This window comes from Macaca nemestrina, chromosome 9, assembly GCF_043159975.1.
Source record: "Macaca nemestrina isolate mMacNem1 chromosome 9, mMacNem.hap1, whole genome shotgun sequence".
NCBI lineage: Eukaryota > Metazoa > Chordata > Mammalia > Primates > Cercopithecidae > Macaca > Macaca nemestrina.
In genome coordinates this window covers 84,074,620-84,096,835 of record NC_092133.1, presented here as the reverse complement: position 1 = coordinate 84,096,835, position 22,216 = coordinate 84,074,620, and the positions used below count along the sequence as shown (strand labels likewise).

Below are 22,216 nucleotides of genomic sequence, written 5' to 3'. Positions count from 1 at the left end.
TGGGACCCAGGCCCCATTTCCTGAGACACCTGCCCCCACGGTGACCTCGGGAAAGCAGAAGTAGGGGAGGATTCTCCAGACACTCCAGACTCTCCAAGTAGAGTGGAGAGCCAGTTAAGCGCACAGCTGAGGACAGTTACTGGGTGAACAGGCCTGGGTCTCTGCCTTCTCATGCCCCCACCGCCCAGACCCTAGAAGGGGAGTGGCTGCGGCCTCTGCACCTTGGCGCTGAGGGCTCCCAGACCTGGCCCAGTGGGGCATCCCAGTTCACCACCCTCCCCGTCTTAGGTAGGCCAAAGCCCAGGCAGGGTAGATCCTCACGCACACTGCCCCCTAGAACAGGCACAGGTGACGCGGGGGTATGGGACCCAGGCTATGACTCTGGACACAACCTTCAAGGTTGTAAAACGAGAAGGCCCATCCCCGCAAAACACGCATTCCCCCACAACCCCCACCCCACACACACACACACACACTCCCCTGCACCACAGATACACACACTCCTTTCGGTCCCCACTCAGACGCCTCGAGGTCTCAGACGCTCCCCACCAGAGTCTCCGCGGGGGAACCATAGGGGTGCGGCCAGGGCGCGCCGCAGGGTGACCAGAGAGGACGCGCAGCGACCTTACTCCCGCTTTTCCCGCAAGGCGCGTTCGCCATCCTGGACTCGTGGGCACGGGCCCTGCATTCTAATAATCACCATAATAACAGGCGCTGGGGGTACAGAGGGGACCCAGGAGACGCTAGCCTCCATCCGATAACCACCGTAACAGGGGTTGGGCCTCCCCGCTCCTCCGCTCTAAGTGTTCCTTTCACACTTCGTAAGTCACCGGCAGGCCAACCGCCCTTACGAGAGACCCTCACAGACATTAACACAATTGAGAAAACTGAATCCAGAGTGCGGACGTTAAGTTGTCCCAAATCACAGGGCCAGAGAGTGAGGAGCCTGAGTTGGAACCCAGGAGCTTCTGGAACCCGCTCCAGAATCTTGCTCTCGACCTCTCGCGGTTTAGAGCGAACGGGTGAGCGAGCGCCGCAGCCCTGCGCAAGGCCGTCAGGAGGGCAGCGCTGGGGCCCGGGACCCGCGCGGACACTCCGCCCGGGGATCAGGGAAGGCTCCCTCGAGCCGGGGTTGGAGCTGCGCCTGGAGGGGCCTCGGCTTGAGGAGGATCTGGCAGGAAGGGGGCTCAGTCCTGGCTACCAGGTGTGAGGGGTCAGGCGCGGAGCCCTGTGTCAGACGCGGTGGTTGTAGCTCTGCTCTCTGGGATGGGGGTGGTCCTCTCACCCCACCCTGCCCCAAGCCGCAGGGAACCCCGGGCGCCCCTGGCACTGGTGCCCGGGACCCGCCCTGGCCGGAGCCCTGGGGTTTCCGGGAGCTCACGGTCGCCTCTGCGCCCCTCCACCTCCGGGCCTGGGCCTGGGCCAGGGCTGGGCTGGGGCGGGGCTGCGGCCTCGGGGCGCTGGGTCCCTGCCCCTGCTGTGCACTGCGCGGCTCCCCGCGCCGCAGCTAGGCACCAGCGCCACCACGGACCGCCCCCGCGCCCGCCCGACGGCGCCCCACTGCGCTTTAAGAGCCGCCCTGGCAGCCCAGCCCCAGCCGCCCAGACCGGAGAGACCAGCCTGCGGGAGCAACCCCATGGCGGGTAAGCGAGCCTCGCCCTCCCCAGCCCGGCCCCGGCCCCTCTGCGACCCTTCCAGCACTTGCCTCCGCCCCGCGCTGGGGCGCATCGCCTGCCCTGCCCAGCCTCGGAGCGCTCCTGGAGGGGCGCTGGGATGGAGTGGAAGCTGAGGCCCGCTCCTCGCGGTCAGTTGCGGCTTAGGAGGTGTCGGGGGTCCAGCCTTCTTACCACCCCACCCAGTCCAGATCCCTGAGACCTGGATGCCCCGCGGCCGCACGTCACCCTAAGGGAGCCACCTTTTTGGCCCGCTCCAGGTCCCAGGGGTTGGAACCCAGCGTCTGAGCACCCCTGGGGCGAAGCCTCCTGGGTCCCCCAAATGAGGACATGTGAGGGCCAGCAACAAACGGGCCTTGCCCCCTCCTCCTCCCCACCCCGTCCACCGCCTCCCACCAACTCCCCTAAGAGCATGCTCACCTTAATAGAGGGCTAGGGAAGGGAGCCGGTGTTAGAGAAGAGCCCAGCCTTATAGCAGGTTCCAGGGCCCCAGAGGGTAGATGTCTGATTGCAGACCGGGAGGAAGGTACCTTTCAGGGCTTTCCTTTACTGACTGCGTCCACACCCCAGCTCCCCTGCTGGCCTCAACAGGAGCCCAGGGGATATGGAGGTTCTGGTGAGGGCAGGTTTGATTTCTACTCGGAAGCGCAAGGAAATGGCTTCTTTAAGCCAGAATCCCAAGGGCAGGGCCAGCTGTTTTCCAAGGAAAACCAGAAGGTTCTGCCCAGGGCCCTGAGACCCTGGGGTAAACAGCTTCTCCTCTGAGAGCTGGCGGAACCCAGCCAGCAGCACCCCTCCTGGAACCCCTCCCCCGCAGACCTGCTCCTATCACTCCTGAGATCAAACCCAGAGGCAGGGTTGCTGCCCCAGTTCTGCCCCAGCAGGCCGGGGCTGTGAGGGAGAGTGGCTTTCCCAGGCAGGCATCACAGCACTGGTGGTCTCTGCCCCCAGAGCAGCTGGCCCTGGTGATTGGGGGCACCATCGGGGGGCTGCTGCTGCTGCTGCTGTTGATCGGGGCAAGCTGCTGTCTGTGGAGAAGGTTCTGTGCCACCCTCACCTATGAGGAGCTGCCTGGGACACCAGCCATGGCCAGCGCAGCCGCCTCCAGTGGGCAGCAGGACAGGCCCTGCCAGCCGCATGCTAGGACCCAACTGAGCAGGTGAGGCAGGATGGAATTTCCCTCAGGGTGGGGTCGAAAAGGAAAGTTCTGTTTATGGGGGTGCCTCTTCTATGCTGCTTCGGTGCTGGGAGCTATCACAAAGAAACCCTAGAAACCTCACATCAGCTATTAGGCAGGCGTTATGAAATCCGTGTTCCAGGTGAGGGAACTGAGGCTTAGTGCACATAAGCAACAGGTCCAGAGAACACGCTTAGGAAGTGGCAGAACAGGAATTCAAACCCAGACGGGCTGACACTGTCAGGGGCTGTGTTCCTTCTCCAAATCCCACTGCTGTGTGTGTGTGTGTGTTGTGTGTGTGTGTTGTGTGTGTGTTTGTGTGTGTGTGTTGCCTGATATGGGCCCAGAAAATGGTGCCCTGGCCTCCTCCTGGCTCCCGACGGCTTTTCTTCCTCTAGCCCCTGGTGCTCAGCCATGTTGGCTGAGCACTCTAAGACCACACCATTCACTTGCCACCTACATATTGTCTCCCTGACTCTGGACAGGCCACCAGATGTGCCATTCGTGGTGCCCCCTTCCCTTCAAGGCCGAGATTGGGTGCCCCTGCACAGCGAAGAGTGGACCCATGCCCCATGGGACTCCTGCCCGGCATCAGAGCTTCTGCCTCACACCCCTAGTGGCGGCCTTGGTGAGTGTCCCTGCCAGGGCCACCCAGAGGTCAGGGTCTGCTCAGGTGGCCTCATCTGCTTTCACCAGCTTGGCTCCGGAACACAACCTGAACCAGCCAGGGATGACAGGGTTGCCCAGGGACCACTATTTCTGGGTGCTTTCATTTATGAAGTGCTTGCTGCACCCCATGAAGGTGAGATATGGCCTTGGGTGCTGATTTGGAGTGAGACCTCACCATGACTCTGGGGGGAAGGAATTATCACCCCATTTTACATAGTCACAAACAGGCTGTAAGCAACAGACTGGGATTGGAACCCAGGCATGTCGTGTACAGAACTTGTGCTGGCTCCCACTCTAGGGTGATGAACAAGAGGACAGAAAGGTAGGGGCTGCAAGCACAGCTTTCTGCCACCTCTTTGCCCTGAAGATCTACCAAAAGACCATCCCAGGAACCACCCAATAATCACTTTGGCCCTTCTAATTTGAAGAGGAAGAAGAAAGGCAATGCTTTATCACTGAGTCATGCCCTAGACACCATGGAAGGGGGCCAGGCCAGGTGATGGGCACTGTGTCCTTGAAACAGGTCCTGACCTCCAGGGATGGGGGCCAATCCCAGGAGGCAGGACTCTACTAGGATCCCCAGCCTGGCCATGCAATGCCTTCATGCTGAGAAGTTTCCTGGAGGAGCTGCACCAGAGAGAGGGGATGTGTTTAGCCTGATGAGGAGAGTGGGGTAGGTGTGGTCAGGCTAGCTGAGGCTCAGCAGAGAGGGATGGGCCAGGATGGGGTGGGTGCCCAGAACTTGCCACTGTCTGCCATGCCCCTGCCTTGCCTTCCTCTGGCCTGTCAGCCTTCCCATCCTCTGTTATAGGAGATGCATGTATGGTAGGGGCTATCAACCCAGAGCTGTACAAGTTCCCAGAGGACAAAAGTGAGACGGACTTCCCTGCCGGCTGCCTGGGGCGGCTGTGGTTCTCGGTGGAATATGAGCAGGAGGCTGAGCGGCTGCTGGTAGGCTTGATCAAGGCACGGCACCTGCAAGCCCCCTCGGAGACCTGCAGCCCCCTGGTGAAGCTCTACCTGCTGCCCGATGAGCGGCGCTTCCTCCAGTCCAAGACCAAACGCAAAACCTCCAACCCGCAGTTTGACGAGCACTTCATCTTCCAGGTACAGCCTCTGGAGAAGGCAGGGTCTGGTGCCCTCCGCGCTGCTGGGAAGGTGCAGACCTGTAGGAGACCTGAGCCTCCTGTACCAGCCAGGGCCCTGCAGCCCCCGGGACCCTTGATGCCATCAGCTCTGCTTTACCTAGCCTGCTAGGTTAAGGCCTATTGGAGCCGATCCCTGATAGAGGGGCAGGGGAGAGACTTGGTGAGTAGTGACCAGAGGCCTGGGCTCCCCTGTCCTGACTGCCTGGAGGAGAGTGGGTGAAAACACAATTTTAGAGCAACTACTGAATGCCAGGGCCTGGCCTATGGGGGCTCAGGGAATTATCCCAAAGGCGTGGAGCAGTATGGGATTTCTGGCAAGTTTATCCAAGGAGGGCAAAAGACGGGCCTTAGCGTGAGTGCAGGAGCTTCCTGTGCTATAAGAGGCCAGCGCGGGGGCCCAAGTACCCTCCCAGGGTAGGTGTGGTGCCTTGCTGCACTTTGGGCTGGCTGGCTCAGGCTCTGGAAGTGGAGAGGCTGTTGGGGCACCGAGCCAGTTTCACAGGGGCCTGGGAGCCTTAGCAGGTGACTGGGGGCCCTTGGGGAAGTAGCCATCGAGACCTGCCAAAAGGCCTTGGACAAACATGTTCTCAAGAGCTGGGTGGCAAGCTAGCCAAGAGGTGAGGTGCAGCCAGTCAGCTTTCAGGAGCAGTGTGACTGCTGAGGCCAGGGCCATCACTTGTGCCTTCCGCCCTGGCTGAGAGCTGGGAAGAGGGGTGCCCTCAGACCTGGTCCCAGGCCGTCTTTCTGAGGCCAGGGCTGTGAGAATTCAGAGGTGAATCACTCTTCTCCAGACGTCAGAATCCAAGGCTGCAGCCTTGCTGACGTGCGACACATCGTGCTTGCAGGATAATTTTTCTTGGCTCATCACTTACCTACTCTATCTTGCCCCAACTCAATCCAGTCCCTCTGTGCCTCCAGAGGGAAGGGGGAAAGGGAGAAGGGGAAAGAGAAGAAAATCAATATTAATGGGCCATCTGCTGTAGGTCAGACACTGTGATTGGGATTTTACAACCAGAGAGGAAGACCCATGACCCCCATTTCACAGGCAAGGAGGCCAAATCTCAGGGAGGGGAGGACTGGTATGCCCAGCTCTGACAGCAGAGACAGGCTGGTGCCCGGGCTCCTGGGCCTTTGCTACAGCGCTGGGTGGTGGTGGGGCCACGTTCACCATGCAGCCGTGTCACTCGGTGCTCCGGTTAAACGGCAGATTCCAATTCATGGGTCTGGGCTGGGGCCCAAGATCCTGCATTTCTAACAGGGCTCCAGGTGGTGGTGGACGGACGCTGCAGGTCCTCGGACCACACTCTGCATAGCAAGGTCCTGGCACCTACCCCCACTTTCCAGGGGTACACAGCTCTGCTGCTAAGAAGGGTCCCCTGAAAATGCCTAGGTTTGGGGTGTGGGCCCCTGGTTGAGACACCCGTTCTCAAAAGCACTCATGTCCAGACTAACGAGTCACACCATCCCATCCCCTACCACCACTCCTGACCCTGGCCGGTGTCCTTGTCTCCCCTAGGTGTCCAGCAAGACCGTCACCCAGAGGGTGCTGAAGTTCTCCGTCTACCACGTGGACAGGCAGAGGAAGCACCAGCTCCTGGGCCAGGTGCTGTTCCCCTTGAAGAATGAGACCCTGGCGGGGGACTGCCGGCGTGTCATCTGGAGAGACCTGGAGGCCGAGAGCCTGGAGGTAAGGTCGAGGTTACTATGCCTGTGCCACTGAGCATCAGCCGGCAGGTGTGCACAGGGTCCAGCACCTGCTGGCAGCGTCAGCCCTCAGCATCCCGCATACCACCCTATAACAGTGACTCAGGGAGGAGGGCCTAGGCCCTGAGCAGCGTGGGACAGAGGGGAACAGACCTGCCCCTGGGCAGGGAGGGGCTGCTTGAGGTCCTGTTGTCACACTGGCCATCAGACTCCCTGGAGCAACCTGAAATATCCACATTTGGATTCCCATCTAGGTCAGACAGCTGTGAGAGGTGACAGCACAAATGGTCCAGCCCAGGGAAATGTTTCTCCCAGCCCACCATCCCCGGGAAGGCCCCAGCTGGCTCAGACCTGGGTGTGACTCCTTAGCTCTGGTCCACAGGACTGCACAAGCCCCTTAAACTCTCCAGACCACAGTTGCCCCGTCCTTAAAATGGCAGTGGAATTCAAAGGGGACCATGTGAGTGTGTCGCATGGACAGCTGGGAGGAAGCGGGAAGCTCTCTGGGGGTTCTCTGACCCCTTCAGCACCTGCCGGAGTAACAGCGTGGGGTGCTTCCACCTTGGCATCCCCAGCCCCCCTCGGAGTTTGGCGACCTCCAGTTCTGCCTCAGCTACAACGACTACCTGAGCCGCCTGACGGTGGTTGTGCTGCGTGCCAAGGGCCTCCAGCTCCAGGAGGACAGAGGCATTGTCAGTGAGTTCCTCCCTTTCCTCCTGGGGAAGGTCCCGCCCACTGAGCTTACAGCCCGGGGCTGCAGTCCAACCTCCCCCCTGACCATCCAGTTTCTGCTTGCATACACCCTATCACGGAGTGCTCACTACCTCACAAGACATGCTCTCCCTCAGTAGACAGTTCTGGTGCAGGAAGCCTCTTCCTATGTTGAACCCAAAGCTGCATCTCCTCGGCCTCCCCCACTAAGGGTTCTAACCCGACCACAATACCAGGCCCTGCCCCTGCTGTTTCCTGAGGCAGCATCTTGGCTCTTTGAACTGTCCTGTCTGCCTCCACCTCCACCTTCCCACGTGGGTCCAGTTCCTCCAGGGTGAGGCCCGCACCTCCCTCCCCCCAGGGGAAGGGCCCCCTGCTCCATGGGCACTGATGCTTGGCCCCCCAGAACACAGGAGCTGCAGGAGGGGAGGCCTTGGCTCACCCCACACATCCCACCCCATTTGGGCTCACCCCACACATCCCACACACCCCAGTGAGGTGGTGGCGATCAGTCACCTGTTTGTGTTCACGTCTGGGGTCACCGTAAGCCAGGCAGGATCCAGACCTTCCACTGTGACTCTGACCCTCACCCACCAAATCTTAACTCTCTGTACAAGGTGTTTAAGGGGCCCCAGGGAGCCTGGGGACCCCGTGAGCAGCCCCCCAACAGGGAGGGACAGGCATGTGGTGCCAGGCTCTGGTAAACCAGGGCCTGCCGGAGCCGTGGGTACTTTCTTGATGCAAAGAGGAAGGAAAAGGAAGGGAGTGGAGCCCCGCCTAGGCTGCAGGGCAGTGCACTCAGCCGGCTTCCTCTGGTCACACCCACAGGGCCGCAGCACTGTGTGAGAGGTGGGGCCCTGGCACCTAGCTTGGGCACGTGCCCTCCTTGCCGGACCTCCCACAGGCAGGGGCTCGGCTCCCGCCCGCCTCTGCCAGCCCACTAGTGCTCACTGTTCCCCAGGTGTGTTTGTCAAAGTGTCTCTGATGAACCACAACAAGTTTGTCAAGTGCAAGAAGACTTCAGCTGTGCTGGGCTCCATCAATCCTGTGTACAATGAGACCTTCAGCTTCAAAGCCGATGCCACCGAGCTGGATACCGCTAGCCTCAGCCTGACCGTGGTGCAGAACGCAGAAGGGGACAGTAAGACCGCACCCTACCCCGGGCTGCTGGGACGGGGACCACAAGGGGCTGCCGAGTGTTCAGGCAGGGGAACCTCGGAAGGAGCTGTACGTGCTCCCTCCCTGGTTAAGGAAAGTAGTGCTCAGAGAGGCTGAAATACTTGCCCAAGGACACACAGCTTGCCAGCAGGAGGCCTGGGTTTCATGCCCAGCTTTAGTTCGGTTGAGCTTTGTCTGTGGCACCCTAGAAACAGGTTAACATGGTGGCTTACGTCTGTAATACCAGCACCTTGGGAGGAGGCCAAGGCGGGTGGATCACTTGAGCTCAGGAGTTCAAGACCAGCCTGGCCAACACGGTGAAACTCCTGTCTCTACTAAAAATACAGTAATTAGCTGGGCATGGTGGCACGTGCTTGTAATCCCAGCCACTTGGGAGGCTGAGGCGGGAGGATCTCTTGAACCCAGGAGGCGAGGCTGCTGAATCTGTCAAAAAAAAAAAAAGGACCGGGCACAGTGGCTCACGCCTGTAATCCCAGCCCTCTGGGAGGCCGAGGTAGGCGGATCACGAGGTCAGGAGATCGAGACCATCCTGGCTAACACGGTGAAACCCCGTCTCTACTAAAAATACAAAAAATTAGCTAGGTGTGGTGGCAGGCGCCTGTAGTCCCAGCTACTCAGGAGGCTAAGGCAGGAAAATGGCATGAACCCGGGAGGCAGAGGTTTCAGTGAGCCAAGATACACCACTGCACTCCAGCCTAGGCGACAGAATGAGACTCCGTCTCAAAAAAAGAAAGAAAGAGGTTGGCTGGACACGGTGGTACATGCCTATAATCCTAGCACTTTGGGAGACTGAGAGGAGTGGATCACGAAGTCAAGAGATCAAGACCATCCTGGCCAACATGGCAAAATTCCGTCTCTACTAAAAATACAAAAGTTAGCTGGGTGTGGTGGTGCATGCCTATAGTCCCAACTACTCGGGAGGCTGAGGCAGGAGAATCGCTTGAACCCGTGAGGCAGAGGTTGCAGTGAGCCAAGATTGTGCCACTGCACTCCAGCCTGTCGACAGAGCGAGACTCTGTCAAAAAAAAAAAAAGAAAAAAAGAAAAGAAAAGAAAAGAAAAGAAAAAAGAAAGAGGTTAAGCAATGGCCTCTGCTGCCCCCTCCTGGAGCAAATCACCCGAGAGAGTGGGAGGGAGCAGGGCTGCCACTAGCCCAGGGACCTGGTGCTCTGAGCTTCCTCGTGCCCTCTAGATGAGCCTTTGGGGTTCTGGGTGAGTTCTGTCAGCCAGCTCTCCCACACTACCCCACACCGCAGCACCCACTGCCACTCTGGGGAAACACAGCCATCAGGCCACGGCTGGCCAAATGGCCTGGACTTAAGACCCTTCTCCATGGTGGCCAGTGAACGTTACTGCTGAATGTACTTACTCTCTGACGGCCGGCTGAGGCCTTCTTTCTAGAGGGGCTCTTTCCTCCCTCAGTTCTTTGGCATAAGGTAGACTTAATATGACCCTACAGAAGGGTGTGGGGCAGAGCTGGTGGCCCTCAAAGAGAGAGTCTCTTTCAGGGCTCTCCTTCCTCCCAATCTCCCAGGGAGAGAAGCAGCCCTTCCAGCAGCAGAGCAAAGGCAGGGCCCCTTTGGGGGCTGTCAGCTCCCACTCAGAGAGGAGGGAAGTTACTACTTCCTCCTGGGGAGGAGGAGGGAGGAAGGGAGGTCACTGGGGACGTGACTTCTGTGCTCAGGAACACACCGGTGCTCTCCCTCCCCTGCAGAGAGCCAGCAGCTGGGCCGAGTGGTGGTGGGCCCCTACATGTACACCCGTGGCAGAGAGCTGGAGCACTGGGACGAGATGCTCAGCAAGCCCAAGGAGCTAGTGAAGCGCTGGCACGCGCTCTGCCGCATCACGGAGCCCTGACCCTTCGCCCAGCACCGCGGTTCCGCTTTGGGAGCCGACCGTCCTCGCAGTTGCACGTGACGGTCACAGCCACAAGCATGGACGTTTCATCCAACAGCTCCCTGAGCTGCCAGGCCAGCCCGAGCCAGGAGAACGTGAGTGCTGATGTGCAGGAGAGAAGAGGGGACAAAGAAGCCCCGGCCCAGTCAGCAGCTCTGGCCATACAGCCTTGCGACACACTCCCTCCTCCTTACCCGCGGGGCTGCCTGGGTTCAGAATCCCGGCTCCTGGTCCTCACAGCCCCAATTTGGACCAGAATCTCAGGTGCTCAGAAGAAAGATCCTGTTTAGGGATGACCCAGCTCTACCTGCTGAATGGATGTGCAGGGTAAACGTGGGTGCTCCATCGGGAAAAGCTGATGATGTGTTCATGCAGTCGATGACCCTCGCTGCTTTTTCAGCTAGGGTTTCTCTGCCTTCTGCCCAGCAGAAAAAACATACTGCTATGGGGAAAATCACAGGGAGAGTGCTGTGAGCAGCACGCTCAGGCACCAAGTGTCGACATGGCTCACTGTGCTGGGTGAGGGCCTCCCCAAGCATTAGGTCCTCCACGGGGCTGTGTCAAATGCCCTACCACATTGTGTCAAGTCTGCCCGTGGCCCACCCTCCCCACAGTCCAAAACCACACAGCCCTGGTTCTCCAGCTGTTCTGCTGCTGTTTCTACGCTCTCCCTGATTAACAGCATTCAGTTCCTGGGCTCTCCCTTTGCGCAGGAAATGGTGAAAGCATGTGGCTATGGTATAGCCCACAGGGCTGAGATTGTTGTGTTGCAGTATTGATGTAAAATTTGTTAAGAAGGAAGTACCCATAAATCACTCCCATCAATTCCCCAGAAGTTGCACTCAAGTTAGTGGGCAGCCCTTGTGCTTGTCACAGTTACCGTAACAGGCAGTGTGTATTTGCACCTGGCACTGTGCAGCCTGCACGTCAACACGTTGTTTTGCATAACTGGAACAGAACATGGAACCAGTATCTCTTTCTCTTTTTTTCCTTCTTTTTCTTTTTTTATTTTATTTTTTTGAGATGGGGTTTCCCTCTTGTCACCCAGGCTGGAGTGCAATGGCGTGATCTCCGCTCACTGCAACCTCCGCCTCCCAGGTTCAAGTGATTCTCCTGCCTCAGCCTCCCAAGTAGCTGGGATTACTGGTGCCCGCCACCATGCCTGGATAATTTTTTTATTTTTAGTAGAGACGGAATTTTACCATGTTGGCCAGGCTGGTCTCAAATTCCCGCCCTCAGGTGGTCCACCCACCTCACCTCCCAAAGTGCTGGGATTACAGGCTTGAGTCACTGCACCCAGCCTGACAGTATCTTTTTCTTACGCAGTGAAACAACTTTAGCAAAAGAGGCAATGAATGTTATACTGAGTTTGTACCTCTTTAACTTCACCTCCAGTTTCTGTCAATCTACAAATACAAGAGTCGCCTGGCAGTGGTTCATATGGACAGAATATCTTGTGTTTGCTTTTTGTCACTTATTTCACTTGCACATTTTCTTTCTTTTTTCTTTCTTTCTTTTTTTTTCTTTTTTTTTTTTTTTTTGAGACGGAGTCTCGCTCTGTTGCCCAAGCTGGAGTGCAGTGGCATGATCTAGGCTCACTGCAAGCGCCACCTCCCAGGTTTACTTACGTCATTCTGCTGCCTCAGCCTCCCAAGTAGCTGGGACTACAGGCGTCCACCACCATGCCCGGCTAATTTTTTGTATTTTTAAGTAGAGATGGGGTTTCACTACGTTAGCCAGGAAGGTCTCGATCTCCTGACCTCATGATCCACCCACCTGGGCCTCCCAAAGTGCTGGGATTACAGGCGTAAACCACCATGCCCAGCCCACTTGCACATTTTCGAAGTAGTCCACAAAGCTGTAGTTTCTAATAGCTTCATAGCACACACATAATAGGGGTTCTCTGTATGTTTACAGAGCAGGCTACTACGGTGGAACTGTTTCTGTTTCATCTGACATCCCAATAGATGCCAGCCACCCCCACATTCCAAGTTGAGATTTCTGACTAGCAGTGACTTTTCTAGGGCCCACTTGGAAAAGTTGATAAGTATCCTTTTCTGCAGGACAGAGTAGACTGGTATCTCTGACTCATCCCTGAAAAATCTAAATGGCAAGAGACTGGCAGGCTCCCTGCTCTGAGGGGGAGGAGGTTGTTGTTTGGGCTGTTCTCTACAGACATAGTCAGAGCAAAAAGCATATGCGTGCTTCCCGTGGACCAGAGAGACCTGGCCTGGGTTGTTTCAAATCCTGTCCACAAGGCAACTCCAGAAGAAAGAAGCCCTTTACAGTTTCATAAAACACTTTAGAATCAGCTAGTCAATTTCCACAAAATAAAGTGCTAGAATTTGATTGGATTTAATTGATTATGTAGAACAGTTTGGGGGCCATTTGACATGGTTAAAATCTTCAGTCTTCCTATTCACTAACATGGTATATCTCTTCACTTCTTTAAGTCTTTTGTATATTTCTTAGAACTATTTTTGTGGTTTTCAGTAAAGTGTTCTTGCACATCCTTCAATAGATCTATTCTTAGGCATTTTATATTTGTTTATGGCTAGTATCTACAGATTCTGTTGCTACAAAACTATGTTGACCTTGTTATCCAGTGAGTGGCCTTGTGTAATTCATTTAAATTACAATAATTTGCAGATTATTTTTGTATAATCACGTCATCTGTGAATGACAGTTTTATTTCTTCCTTTCTTAATCTGTATGCCTTATTTATCTCTTGCCAAACTGCAGTGGCTGAGCGATAGGACAACAAAAAGAAATAAAAGGGATCCGGATCATAAAGGAAGAAGTAAAACAATATCTGCACATGACATAATCTTGTCTATGGAAAATCTTAAGGAATCCACACACAAAAAACTAGAGCTGATAAATTCAGCAAGGTTGCAAGATTTAACATTGGTATACAAATTGCAGTGACTAGGACCTCCAGCAAATGCTGACTATTAAGTAGTGATAGTGGATATTATTCTTGTCTCATCCTCAATCTCAGGGGTGCTGGGTGGGGCATGGGGAGAGTTGTCAATATTCACCATGAAGTTTGATAGTTGCTATAGGATTTTTAATATACTTATGAACATATATTCTCAAGCTGTTGAAAAGATTTTTTAAAAAAATCACAAATGAGGTTAAATTTCTCTCAAATACTTATTCTGCACCTTTTGAAATAATTTTATTTTTCTCCTTTATTCTTTGGATGTGATGACTTATACTAATTGACTGTTGAATGTCAACCAAATGTACATTCTTGTAATAGAAACCAGCAGGGTATGTATGCGTTTGTGTGTATATGCAGTTTTATACACATAAACACAATAATAGTTGGACTTATTTATTTAAAATTTAGATTTATTAGAGGGAACATGGCCATAAAATAAAATAAAATTTAGGTTTAAGTTGGGCACAGTGGCTCACATCTATTATCCCAGCATTTTGGAAGGCCAAGGCAAGTAAATTACCCAAGCTCAGGAATTTGAGACCAACGTGGTGAAACTCGGTCTCTACAAAAACCACAAAAATTAGCCAGGTGTGGTGTCACACACCTGCTGTCCCAGCTACTTGGAGGGCTGGGGCAGGAGTATTGCTTAAGCCCAGAAGGTTAAGGCTGAAGTGAGTCATGTTCATGCCACTGCACTCCAGCCTGGATAACAAAGCGAGACTCTGTCTCCAAAAATAAAATAAGTAAATAAATAAATACATAAAATTTAGATTAACTTGCTGTTATATTTCTCAGGATTTTTGCAGCTATGTTTATGACAGACTTTCCTATAATACTCTTATCATAATGTTCCTGCACTTGAAAGAATGTGCAATTCTGCAGTGGTGTGCAGGTGTTACGCGTATTTCAACTGGGCCAAGTTTGTTAATCAGGTTGGTCAAATTATCTACATCTTTACTGACATTTTTGTCTGTTTTCCTGTAAATTACTGAGAGACACTAAAGCCTGCCACTATTGTTATGAATTTGTTTATTTCTCCTTTGAGTTTTGTTAATTTTTGTTTTATGCATTTGGAGGCTGTGTTATTAGGCTCATACCCATTTAAAATTGACATTTTCTGGTAGAGTGAACCCTTTATTATGTGAAATGGCTTTTTCTACCACTCACAATGGTATTTTTTTCACTTTTCCCCTTATTTTTGAATTTTTAATGTTCTTATGATGATATCATGTCTCTTGAATACAGTTGTTTTAATCAAGTCTGTCAATTTTTGTCTTTTGTGGATTTTGTGAATTTACATTTATTGTAATTACTGATATAGCTGTGTTCATAAATACCATCTATTTGTTTCCATTTGTCTTACCCATTTTTGTTTTTATTTTTTTCTTTTGTATTGCTTTCTTTCAGATTTTTTTTTAAATTCCATTTCCCCCTTACCACTGGTTGCTACTTACACATTCTTTTACAATTTCTTTAGTGGTTTCCTCCACAGATTACAACTTCTGTACATTATTATAATCTAATACAAATTTTACTTTTTATTGTTTCCCAGACAAAACTATGACCTCACAATACTCAATCTGTATTTACCTCCATTCTACTCTTGCATGTGTATTATTATTACTCATTTTAATTCCACATATATTTTACACCTAACGAGACATTATTATTATTGCTATGTGCAGTCAATATTTATTTGTATTCACCCACATATTCACTCTGTTATTTATTATTTCCTGCATTTCTGTGAGTCTATCATAGATCAGTTTTCTTCTACCTGAAGAATTCCCTTTAGTATTTTTTGTGTATGCACATCTGCTGGCAGCAAATTTTCTCAGGTTTTTTTGTTTGCTTGTTTTTGAGACAGGGTCTCACTCTGTCGCCCAGGCTGGAGTGCAGTGGTGTGATCACGACTCACTGTAGCCTCAACCTCCTAGGTTCAAGCAGTCCTCCCACCTCAGTCTCCCGAGTAGCTGGGACTACAGGCAGGCACCACCACACCTGGCTAATTTTTTTTGTACTTTTTGTAGTGAAGGGATTTCACCATGTTGCTCAGGCTGGTCTCAAACTCCTGAGCTCAAACAATCTGCCTGATTTGACCTCCCAAAGGGCTGGGATTACAGGCCACCTCACCCTGCCTTTCTCACTTTTTGAATAGAAACGTCTATTTCCGATTCATTTTTAAGGATATTTTGTGAATATAGGATTACAGGTTGACACTTTTTTCTTTCAGGAACTTCAGAACGGCACTCCATTATCTTCTCACTTCCATCATTTCTGTTGACAAGTGATTTTCAGTGCTATTGTTTCTCCTTTGAGAGTAATGTGTCAGTAATGTGCCCTGGCTCACGCCTGTCATCCCAGCACCCTTGAGCCCAAGAGTTCAAAACCAGCCCAGGCAACAGAGCAAGACCCCCATTCCGCTCTATAGAAGAAAAAGAAAGGAGGGAGGGAGGAAGGAAGGAAAAAGAGAAAGGGAGGGAGGGGAAAAGAAAAAAGGAAAGAAGAAATGTGTCCCTCCTACCCACCTCTAACTGCTTTTAATGTTTTCTCCTTGTCTTTCGTTTTCAGCAATTTAAGTATAGTGTGCCTGGGCTGGGTGCAGTGGCTCACACCTATAATCCCAGCACTTTGGGAGGCCGAGGCCAGTGGAACACCTGAGGTCAGGAGTTCGAGACCAACCTGGCCAACATGGTGAAACCCTGTCTCTACTAAAAAATCCAAAAATTAGCCAGGCATGGTGGTGCGTGCTTGTAATCCCAGCTACTCGGGAGACTGAGGCAGGAGAATCGCTTGAACTTGGGGAGGCAGAGGTTGCAGTGAGCTGAGATGGTGTACCACCGTACTCCAGCCTGGGCAACAAAGAAAGACTCCTCCTCAAAAAAAAAAAAAAAAAAAGTATAGTGTGGCTGGATGCAGTTTTGTTTTTATTTATCCTGCTTGGGGATCATAAAGCTTTATCAGTTTTGGAAAATTCTCAGCCTATATTTATTTAACTGTTACTTCTGCCCCATCTTCCCCCCTTCTTTTTCTAAGACTCCAATTACATATGTGTTAGATCTGTTTGCCTCTTCCCACAAGTATCTTATGTTCTTTGCTGTATTTTCCATACTCTTTGTCTCTGTTCTTCAGCTTAGAGTTTTTATTCTGTCCTATTACAGTTCAAAGAATATTCCTTCCGCTAAGTCTAACTGTAGTTAACCCATATGCTAAGTAGTTAATTTCAATTATTGTATTTTTAAGTTTTAAATTTCCATTTCAGTCTTTCTTATAGATTCCAGTTCTTTGATGAAAGTCTCTATTCCATCCATCAAGTCTGTGTCTGATAACACCAATATCTGGGTCATTAGTGGCTCCATTCTGTTGTGTATGTTTTCCCCTCGTTTCTGTTTTGTTGTGTGATGGATCATTTATTGTTGAATGCTAACCATTATAATAAATTTTAGTGGCTCCAGGAAACATTATCTGAAAACAGTGTCTTTCTCCAGGGAGGGTTTACCATGTCATATGATAGACGGAGTGGGAAGATTTTACCTTAATCCAATGGTACTGAACTGACTAGAGTCTACGTCGCGGTTTTTGTAAGGCTCCATCTCCACCTCTGGTTTGCCCGTCTATCTAGAGTGTGGTCTTCCAAAGATTCCAGCTGAGTGTCTGATGTGATTATTAGGCTTCTTTTCCTTGGTGGGTCCTACACTCCAATTTTTATCTCATTAATATGCCACCGCCAAAACCTGCTACCTTTCATAGCCTTTCTGCATAGCTTAACTCAGCAGATGCCTCAAGGGGAAAGTGTTCCTTTTCTGTGTCTCCCTTCTAGATGGTATCTTGGCCCCTCCAGTTCTAGCTGCATTGACAACCTCAGTCTCCATTTCTTGTCTCTCTAGCACTGGACTCTGCTGCCTTTGCTGCCTCTTAGCTATGGCCGTCTGCCCAAATGCTTGGCCTCTTAGCTAAAATCAGCACGTTTCCTGAAGGGAAAAGTAGTTCACAGAGGGCCAAGTCACCTCCTTGTGTTTTCCTTCTTTTGAGATTGTGGCCCTTCAAATTCTTGTTAACTGCGAAGCTTTCCAAAAACTTTTTAAAAAGATTTTCTGTGTTTTATTCAGCTTTTCCAGTTATTCTTGGCATGAGCGTTGGTCTGCCTCAAGCAGAAAAAAAAATTCTTTTCTCAGAACTCTTTTCTCAGAGAAAGGATTCTCGGCAGAGAGTGATTGTATACAGGGAATGGGATTAAACAATTCTTGGGAAGGCTGGTGAAGCCAACAAGGGAACTTGTATCAGTGTACTATTTTTTGCTATAATGGTGCATAACAACTAATCACAACATGTCAATGCCATACTTAAATGAGCACTCATTTCTAACACATCTGTGGGTTGACTGGAGGTGGTCTGATCTAGGGTAGGTAACTCACTTTTTTTTTTTTTTTTTTGTAGACAGAGTTTCACTCTTGTTGCCCAGGCTGGAGTGCAATGGCACAATCTCAGTTCACTGCAACCTCTGCCTCCCAGGTTCAAGTGATTCTCCTGCCTCAGCCTTCCGAGTAGCTGGGACTACAGGCCTGCGCTACCACGCCCGGCTAATTTTGTCTTTCTTTCATTTCTTTCCTTTCTTTCTTGAGATGGAGTTTTACTCTTGTTGCCTAGGCTGGAGTGCAATGGCGCAATCTTGGCTCACTGCAACCTCTGCCTCCTGGGTTCAAGTGATTCTCCTGCCTCAGCCTCCCAAGTAGCTGGGATTACAGGCATGTGTCACCACGCTCAGCTACTTTTGTATTTTTAGTAGAAACGGGGTTTCTCCATGTTGGCCAGGCTGGTCTCGAACTCCTGACCTCAGGTGATCTGCCTGCCTCAGCCTCCGAAAGTGCTGAGATTACAGGCGTGAGCCAATGCGCAGGGCCTAATTTTGTACTTTTTAGTAGAGACAGGGTTTCTCCTTGTTGGTCAGGATGGTCTCGAACTCCAGACCTCAGGTGATCTGCCTGCCTTGGCCTCCCAAAGTGCTGGGATTACAGGTGTGAACCACTGCGCCGGGCCTGGCAACTCACTTTCAAGCTGTGGGTCTGGCTGGGCTTGGCTCCTCACATTCGTGCATTCTGAACACAGGCTGCAGGGACAGCTGCTACCCCCAGGGAAAGCTCTTTTCATGGTGAAGGTAGAAGCATAAAAAGGCAAGCTGCATTGTGCAGACGCGCATCTGTGTCTCTGCTTATGTTGTGTCATCCAATATCCCATTGGACAAAGCAAGTCACATAGCCAAGCTCCAAATCAAGGGGTGGAGAAATAAATGATGCCTTTTTCCTGAAGGGAACTGCAGCGCTACAGGGCAATGGACACAGCCACAGGGAGGGGTGAAGAATTCGGGTGGACACACAGCCACAGGGAGGGGTGAAGAATTCGGGTGGACGATGCAATGAACCATGCTGATGTTTCCTAGAGCTGGGATCTTCAGGAGCCTGTGCTTGGCTGTGCCCATCCAGTCACCAAGGAGGAACCCCCTGCAGCACAGCTGCTTTTGGGCCTCCATGCCATTGTTGCCAAACTGACATTCCATGATGATGATGGCCTGTCATTTGTACAGCTATTTGCATTATGTTTTGTCTATTTTGCACTGTGGAAATCTTTGCCCAAATTACTGCAGGAGTCTCGAGCATCCTGCTTTCGTAAGTTCAGAGTCAAAGGAAGAAAACAATGATTTTTTAAACCATCTTTCTGCTTTCTAGTCTCACCTGAGTGCCTCCCATTTGGCAGAATCAATCTGGAACCCTGCTCGTAAGACTGTCCAGGAAATATAATTTCCAGACCTCCATTTCCAGAAAAATGTAATAAACACCTTTAAAGGGGATGGAGATGGTACTGTGTGCTAACCCCACTCTGAGACAAACCTGGGTCACAGGAACCATAGGGAAGATGTCTGCAGTAGAAGGGGACCTCTACTGTGAACAGGGTGACTATTCACATAAAGCCTGGCCTGCCCCTTGGTGACCTCCTTCCCTTATGCCTCTAGACTCTACTAAGTGATCAGAAATCCCTGCAAGCTAGTTGGTGAGGGAGAAGCGAAAGTGAAAAATGAAGAGGAAACACTGCTACCGCCCAATGCCCAGAGCCAAATGCAAGCCTGGTCCAGGCTTGGGGGAGGAATCAAGAGGAAGCTTAAACTTAAAATGAAATCCGAAGTTTAGACTCCTACACGGGATTGGACATTTTAAATGCTGAACAGAGCCTGTTTTTATAGCTAGAAGTTACAGGAGAAATTTTTGGTTAACTAAGAATGATCCAAAAATCATATGAATTTCGTGATCCACAAAGTCACAGAACATGCCCTAGATTTTATCCCAGGGGCAGGGAGGAGTGACCTGCCAAGCAGGTTTGAATTGGTAAATAGAAAACAAGAATAAAATAGTTTGTTGTTTACATTCCATAAGCCTGGTTCTTTCAACATCATGGGTATATTTCTTGGTTGAATTTAGTATGCCACTGTGAAGCCGGATTGTGATATTTGCCTAGTATGTTTTGTCCTAATATTTAGTATGGAATTATTTGCCCAAATCACCTGCCCCTCTCCACTTGTAGCTTTATTTCAAGAGGTATGTTTCTCAAAGTGGAGTGACTGCCAGAGTGGGAGAAAGGAGCTAGCCCTTACAGCTGTAGTAGGTCTTCGTACATCAGCTTGGTAAATCTGCAAAGCCGCCCCGACCCCGCGCCCTCACCCCCACCCCCCGCCCCAAGTAGCCTTCCCCACGTGTGGACAAGACAGAAGGGAGGATCCTGGAGGATGTGCTGTTTCTCTGGGCCCCACAGCTAGAAGGTGATGGAACTAGAATTTAAATCAGATTCCAGATGTCTAAAAATGGTATCGTTATCACATATTGCCAGGGACCTCAAAAAAGAAAGACAGAGACGCCCTGCACGGCCACAACATTCCCGCAGCCTGGGAGGGTCTGTTGGGGGCCCCGTGCCTGTGACAGCCGCTCCTGCCGGTGCAGCACCGGGGAGGCTGTGCATTCAACGAGTCCTTCCTCCCTTCTTTCATTCCATTCCTGCCTGCCTTCCTCCCTCCCCACTCCGCTCCTTCCCTTAGACCTTCCTTCCGCCCTCCCTACCCCTCACACGTCTCTCGCTCCCATCCTTCTTTCTGTGTGAATTATCTGTTCATCTCCATTGCTGCAGTACCGTCTGGCAAATGATCTGGTTGGATCCCCCTGGCTTTTTTTGAGAATCGGCTGGCATCAGGGTGCTGACTGACAAACTTTCAGGGGTCTGGGCACTGTGGGGACGGGGCCTGGACACGGCGGGGTCCCCGCTAGGAGAGCCGTGGGGACGTGACTGACAGGTCAGGTCGGGCCGCGAGGTGGCGGAGCGGCCGCACGTGCGGGCGTGTGGCGCGGGCTGAGCGCGATCGGTGGCCTGGGGCCCGCAGCAAGACCCGAGCGCCAGCCTCCCGCAGCGAGTCTCCAGCGCCCTCTACTGTTCAGCATCCTCCCCGCCGCGAAGGGAGCCGCGGAAGGGGATTCTGGCTGTGACCACAGAGCAGATGTTAAAGGATGACTTTGGAGGTGTGAGGCCATACATTGACAACTGGTATAACGGCCGTCCCAAAACCTTCCCTTGTGTCCCCTCCCAAGCACTACCGCTCCCTTCTCGCCAAAATAACCAACGACCTGATTTTTATGGCAAACACTGCTTTTACCACCTAACCATGTAACTTTATGTATGTGTGTGTGTATATATACGTATGTATATGTATATATGTATATGTGTATATATACGCATATATCTATGTATGTGTGTATATATCTATGTATATATCTATGTATATGTATATATGAAGCCTATTGTGATTTTGATTGGGATTGCATTGAGTTTGTTTGTTTGTTTTGAGACAGAGTCTTGCTCTGTCGCCCAGGCTGGAGTGCAGTGGCGCGATCTCGGCTCACTGCAAGCTCCGCCTCCCGGGTTCGCGCCATTCTCCTGCCTCAGCCTCCCGAGTAGCTGGGACTACAGGCGCCCACCACCATGCCCGGCTAATTTTTTTTTTTTTTTTTTTTTTTTTTAGTAGAGACGGGGTTTCACCGTGTTAGCCAGAATGGTCTCGATCTCCTGACCTCGTGATCTGCCCGCCTCGGCCTCCCAAAGTGCTGGGATTACAGGCGTGAGCCACCGCGCCCGGGGTTGCGTTGAGTTTATAAATCAATTCAGGGGAGAACTGACATCTTTAAAATACTGGGTCATCTAATCAGTTCACACGGTATATACTTCCGTTTGTTTACCTCGTCTCTCATTTCTCTAAATAATATTTAAAGTGTCGTGGACATCTTTCATTAAATTTTTCCCAGACATTTGAATTTTTATGCTACCATAAATGATATTGTTTTAAATTTTTTTTATTTTCTAACTCTTGCTGGTATACAGAAATAAAATTGGTTTTCCTATTTTAATATATATGTATATGTGTATATATATACACACACTGTATATATACACACACACATATATATGTAATTTCTTCATATATGTAAGGCATCAAAAAGGAAGTATTTTGTGTTTAGCTTCCTTCATTCGACATTACATTTTGAGAGTCATTCTTTTTGCGTGTATGCAGTTTATTCATGTCCATTGCTGTGTAATATTGCTTGATACTTTGCTGTTTATTCATTCTACTGTTAATGGATTTTGGGATTGTTTTTATTTGAGGCTATCACAAATAACACTGCTATGAATATTCCTGCATATGTATCTTGGTGCAAATGTGCATGCATTTTGGAGGAATATAACATTAGAATGGAGTTGACGGATTTGCGTATCTTCAAATTTAGTAGATAAAGCTATACTGTTCTCCAAGGTAGATGTGCCAGTTTACATTTTCACTGGCAATTGAGAGTGTATAAGAATTCCCACAGCTCCGTGTCCTTGGCAACACTTGGTATTGTCAGGCTTTTTAATTTTAGCCATTCTTTCCAGGACATACAGGTATTTCCTTGTGGATTTAACGTGTACTTCTTTGATGATTAATGAGATTGAACAACTTTGTATGTTAAAGGTCATTTGAATTTCTTCCTTGTGAAGTGCCTATTCATGGGTCATGCTTTTTTTTTTGTTTTGTTTTGTTTTGT

At 51.0% G+C, this 22,216-nt stretch overlaps 1 protein-coding gene across 2 annotated transcripts; it reads left to right on the top strand.

Annotated features, from left to right (window-relative positions):
- Positions 1-1,266: 1,266 nt before the first annotated feature.
- Positions 1,267-16,567, top strand: LOC105486692 (synaptotagmin-15). 2 transcript variants are annotated; one of them, XM_011749715.2, is made up of 8 exons: positions 1,599-1,643; positions 2,625-2,832; positions 3,336-3,478; positions 4,331-4,626; positions 6,184-6,354; positions 6,947-7,067; positions 8,044-8,223; positions 9,975-16,567. In XM_011749715.2, the coding sequence occupies exons 1-8, from the start codon at positions 1,637-1,639 to the stop codon at positions 10,115-10,117; spliced, it is 1,269 nt and encodes a 422-aa protein (XP_011748017.2). In that variant the 5' UTR covers positions 1,599-1,636; the 3' UTR covers positions 10,118-16,567. The 2 variants fall into 2 exon arrangements, with proteins under 2 accessions (XP_070925985.1, XP_011748017.2); XM_071069884.1 differs by lacking the exon at positions 2,625-2,832 and having other exon boundaries at positions 1,267-1,643.
- Positions 16,568-22,216: the final 5,649 nt, after the last annotated feature.